The sequence below is a fragment of the Phanerochaete carnosa genome (genome assembly GCF_000300595.1).
Source record: "Phanerochaete carnosa HHB-10118-sp unplaced genomic scaffold PHACAscaffold_11, whole genome shotgun sequence".
Taxonomy (NCBI): Eukaryota; Fungi; Basidiomycota; class Agaricomycetes; order Polyporales; family Phanerochaetaceae; genus Phanerochaete; species Phanerochaete carnosa.
The window spans coordinates 856207-860744 of record NW_006767638.1 but is presented as its reverse complement, the minus strand read 5'-3'; the positions used below and the strand labels follow the sequence as shown (position 1 = coordinate 860744).

At 53.7% G+C, this 4538-nt stretch overlaps 3 protein-coding genes across 3 annotated transcripts in view; 1 reads left to right on the top strand and 2 right to left on the bottom strand.

Moving 5' to 3' along the window:
• PHACADRAFT_166282 (uncharacterized protein) overlaps positions 1-1807 on the bottom strand; it is a gene marked incomplete at both ends in the record, with an annotated part of 2272 nt that extends 465 nt beyond the window's left edge. Inside the window, 8 exons of the mRNA XM_007400810.1 lie at positions 240-275; positions 331-514; positions 582-659; positions 781-843; positions 1083-1181; positions 1241-1495; positions 1554-1671; positions 1728-1807. Of these exons, the coding sequence (XP_007400872.1) occupies positions 240-275; positions 331-514; positions 582-659; positions 781-843; positions 1083-1181; positions 1241-1495; positions 1554-1671; positions 1728-1807 (913 nt within the window). The remainder of the gene's footprint in view (positions 1-239; positions 276-330; positions 515-581; positions 660-780; positions 844-1082; positions 1182-1240; positions 1496-1553; positions 1672-1727) is intronic.
• Positions 1808-2072: 265 nt separating this feature from the next.
• PHACADRAFT_263968 (uncharacterized protein) lies at positions 2073-3175 on the top strand (the record flags this gene model as incomplete). Its single annotated transcript, XM_007400809.1, has 6 exons — positions 2073-2237; positions 2295-2346; positions 2402-2779; positions 2837-2913; positions 2972-3067; positions 3125-3175. Exons 3-6 carry the CDS (start codon positions 2700-2702, stop codon positions 3172-3174), a joined length of 303 nt encoding a protein of 100 aa, XP_007400871.1. The 5' UTR covers positions 2073-2237; positions 2295-2346; positions 2402-2699.
• A 423-nt stretch (positions 3176-3598) lies between these two features.
• Positions 3599-4303, bottom strand: PHACADRAFT_263967 (uncharacterized protein). Its single transcript, XM_007400808.1, has one exon. The coding sequence runs from the start codon at positions 4223-4225 to the stop codon at positions 3722-3724; it is 504 nt and encodes a 167-aa protein (XP_007400870.1). The 5' UTR covers positions 4226-4303; the 3' UTR covers positions 3599-3721.
• Positions 4304-4538: the final 235 nt, after the last annotated feature.

Below are 4538 nucleotides of genomic sequence, written 5' to 3'. Positions count from 1 at the left end.
TGGTCACCCAAGAACGCCATGATGCTCATACGTGCATTTGGCGCCTGTGTGACACATGACACATATCATAATATCAGTAATAGGAGGGACGGGCAACCATCAGTCAACATGTGCACAGCACCGTGGGTGTCAACTCACCCGTCTCTTCGTTGGAACGGCCTCATTCTCCGCTTCTTCGTCGGACCCATCCATCTGCTTCGGAGGCTGTCCTGTTCTCGTACGCCCTGGCACGGTGGGACCATTGACCACCGCCTTCTCAAAGTTTCTCACATCCTCTTTCGTCTCCAGGTCAGCACGCACGCACCGTGATAGACGGGGCAGGAAACGCACCCAACTCCTGTGCGAGCTCGCGCTCCGCGCGGATCGCCTTCGCCTTTTCCATACTTAGGCGCCCCGTCATGCCGAGCTCGGTAAGCAGAGCCTTAAGCCGGCGGATCTGCCCGCTCTTGTCGTCCATGATGTCCTTAAACTCTTTGCTCCACACCTTGCGCGTGCCACAGGCGGTCACAAAAGACTTCGGGCATGCAAAGACAGAAGTAGTAAGCGTGTGCCTGCGTTGGTGGGAGTATGGAGAACAGCACCTTGAGACGCTTGATCTCTGCGTCTTGCGGCGACTCATCCACGTCTTTCGCTTTGCGCTTGCGGCCTGTGGTGGCCTTCTACAGCTTATCAGTTGACTATATGCGTATCATATGATAAGTTCAATCGCTTACCTTCGAAGATTCCTGCCGGATGCAATCAACTTCCGATGGTGACCGACGTGCAGAAAATCATACTTACATCTACCTTCTTCCCCCGTTTGCGCTTCGGCACTTCGTCTTGGTCTTCAGAATCGCGAGCGTGCTGCTACATGCGCCCACAATGTTCAGCATCACAGAAAGACGGAGGTAGTCTAGGCTGAACATACCCGATTGGTTGGTTCTGGCCGCGATGCTGTTCAGCCGTTTCGCTGAGTTCGATTCGCGATAAGTTGAGCTGGTACACCTACCAGGCTCATCAACTTCTGATGTCGGCTCCTGCGTGGAGCCCTCGGCCTGCTGTATTTCAGCGCTAAAGAGATTGCAGCACATGATCGCACGCACTGGTGTAGGTGGCTCTTGGGTGATTGGGCTAGACACTTCGTTTGAAGACTTTAATTTCGGTTTGTCATCTCCCTCCTCGTCCGAGGACGGTACAATTGACTAGAAAATGTTAGGTCAAGCATCGATCTGTCCTCGGGACACAGAGACCACACTCGTACCGCAGACCGCACGACCTTCTGACCTTTCGGGTTCTTGAGGCCATCTTTAGGTTTCGACTTCGAAGTAGAGGTAGAGCTGGGTTGATCCCTTGCCCTGGTGGCTTTCTCGGACTTCTCGGCGCGTGACTTCTTTCTGTTCTCTGCGACAGCCGCATCTGACTTGCGTTTCTTGCTCGGCGCTGGCTCCTTCTCTCCCTTTTCCTCATCAGCCTCCATTCTATTGCCCTTAGAGTCTCTCTCGTTCTCCAGATCTTCCTATGACATGGAGACAATCTTTAACGACCAACAACACGCTGCTAGGCCTGATACGCACCATGGCCTCTGCCGTTACAGCCTTCACCGCATCCTTAAACTCTCTCGCGTCCAAGGACCCTTCATTCAGACCTAGCTGCTTCTCAATCCTCTGGCGAATCTGACGCGGCGTAATCTCGCTGTTCCGCAACTCAGCAGCTCGTTCCTACGTGTTTGAAGCGTGCGGGGCACTCACTGCAGTGTATTGTCCTCGGAAGCCTGGCGGACAATATCCTTCGTCGCAATCCTCACCTCCTCGATGTCTATTTCTGCCATAAGACAGCTTTGACAATGTCAGGCGAATATGGCGCGGTGGAATGAGGACAAGCACGAGACGCGCCCCTGCGCACGAGATGTCACACCGTCACGTCTCGTGATGGAGCGCGTCTAGCAGGTTTAGCGCTTTTTTCACGCGGGTCAGACCGACGCGTCGGGTGTCGGGACGCCACAAAGCTAGCCAAATAGCATCAAATTCACATATGACTGCGGTTTGATCCGCGCCGCCTGACTTTGAAACGTTTTGAGTGGACCGGGACAGTAAGGCCTCGCTCAACGCTGTCTACAATGCAACAGAGCGGGATCAGGCTACCCCCGGGTCTGGCTCGCGTGGCGGATGGTGCATCGCTAACTTTGCGGGATTCGTTGCACAGCTGAAGCTCGGCGAAAAGTATTTACCGCGCTCTTGTTACGTTTCAAGGCTTGCAAAGTGAGCGTGTCCTCTTATCAGGCAGCAATCGATATTCGATATTGGAGCTCTATTTAGATCCTCTTCCTGATCAATGGGAGCAGCAGCTGAGCGACAGCAGTAGACAAAGGTGTATACGAGTGGAGCTTTTGATTTCAAACACTGTACTTAATACACAGTTCCAGAGCGATGTCCATTTACTACGATTCTAGCCGTGTCGCAGACGTATTTCGAGGCGAGTACGTCAGTGTAGCGGAGGAACCGGCTGATCGATGCAGTGCTCCATCGACCACCTTGACTCTCGCTTAGGCTTAGCTTCTTCAGAGCAAGCGAGTCGCTCGCTGGCTTTGCGAAGTCTTCTCCCTGTTGTTGTACCCACAAAGGGCATTACTCGCCGCTCAGTTGGGCGTATAAATAGTGTCGGCACTCTTCATTGCCAGACCACCAACGCACAACAGATCCCCTCGTATACTACAAGACAAGATGACGGTTTTTGTCCCGAAGATCACATGCCCCACTGCTGACACCGTGTGGACTGCTGGGAGCACCTGCACTGTTACCTGGTGTGTACTATTTCCTATATCATGTTTCTTCTTCGTTTGCTGAGCGACGTACTACAGGGACACCTCGGACGCCCCCGAGTCCATTAGTAACGGTTCCAAGGTCGTTCTTGCTAAAGACGGCCTGCAGGATTACCGTAAGCCTGACCTCTAAAACACGCTCTCATTTCTCACCTCCGGCCTCGCGTCTGTCAGAGCACCCACTCGCCGAGGGATTCGATCTCCGTGCTGGCTCTGTCCAGATCACGATCCCGGCTGATACTGCTCCGGGCTCGGATTATGCCATTGTCTGTAAGTAACACCTGCCACACTCTATCCGTTCGGTCGCATGTTAATCCACCGTGACAGTGTTTGGAGACTCCGGAAACTACAGCCCCAAGTTCACTATCAAAACGTAAGGAGGCCATCGTGATGCTACGTGGCTGCAATACTCGGCACCTGAGGGGTTGGAAAGGCTAGTTTGTAGCGTATATAATGAAACATCAAATCGTATCGCGTTTTGTCCTCCAAGCACGCTTCGTACTCATTCTCTATGACATCAAGCGAGTAGCCGCAACCATTCCAGAGTCAGGACGCTTACTGGTGGGTACGTCGCTCGCCTATCCTATCCTGGGGAGGCTCTCGTTCCTGTGGTTGCACTTGCGGAACGCGGCGTACTCGGCTGCCTCGTTCGGCTCTACGGGACCATTGAAAACAGCGTCTGGATCTGTAAGCTCTTGCAGAGAACGGTGCCAAATCTGATCTGCCAGGAACTAGCTGCCATTTGCTATGTCACTCGGAACTATCGAGATGGCCGAAGGGTCCAGAGTTTGTAGAGTATACGTAGGGGTCCGGTATTCGCAAGAAAAATGCAAGCTGGTATGATACAACGCTTGAACCCTCGTAGCTTGGCTATAAGACACAGCGAGGCCACTAGCAATACAATAAAAATAATGAATGCGGTGCTCATGCTACAGGTCCAGCTCCCTTGCTGATACTGAATGTCGGCTCTGGAGGTGTGGGCAGAGGGCGTCTGGAAGGCGTACGCTGCGAACTCCTGTGAAACTGAAAGCCGGCATCCAACGGTGAATAGTACCTCGGCGGGAGATCCAGCTCTCGCATGGAGCTGATGTCAATCACCCGGTCGTCCAGGTACGCATTGTGCTCATCGAGCGGCACGATACGCACTGGCTGTGGCAGAGTGCGCCGTGGCGCAACCTCGGCCGAGTCGCCCGAAGTGTTCGCGTAGCCTGAATTTGCAGTGATTCGGGTTACAGCCGCAGAGTGAGCGAAGTCGATCGAGCTCTCGCCTAGTTCTGCGCTTGGTGCCTCCATAAACGGCTCATCCTGGTCCACAGCATCTCGCTCGACCAGCGTCTGCAACGAAAACTTGCGATGTTCTTTCTGCTTCGAGCCTTGTTTAAACACGGCATGTCCCTTGCGCAGCGCACGCCGCGCTTGGTACCGCATGAAGAGGAATGCGCCGAGCAGGCTGACGACGATGCTACCCGCGCTTGAAACGGCCGCGACCCATGGTTTGATTCGGAGCGTCTCCGACCTATACAAGCTCATTTAGTCGCCATCAATAGAGAAGGAAACGGAAGAACGTGCCCGTTCGAGTCAAGACATGCGGTACTCGCCCCGGATCCGCTATGCAATGGACCCTGTGCCCAAAGCATGCCCGACGAATCGGTAAGAGAGATGAAAAAAGAGCTTCCCCACGACTAAGTGTCACATTCAGGAGTTAGAGTGGTGGAGAATGCAAGGAGGAAGGAGACAGCTG

Coding starts and splice junctions, on each gene's coding strand:
- PHACADRAFT_263967 (XM_007400808.1), bottom strand. CDS start 4,225: ATGCGGTACCAAGCGCGGCGTGCGCTGCGCAAGGGACATGCCGTGTTT.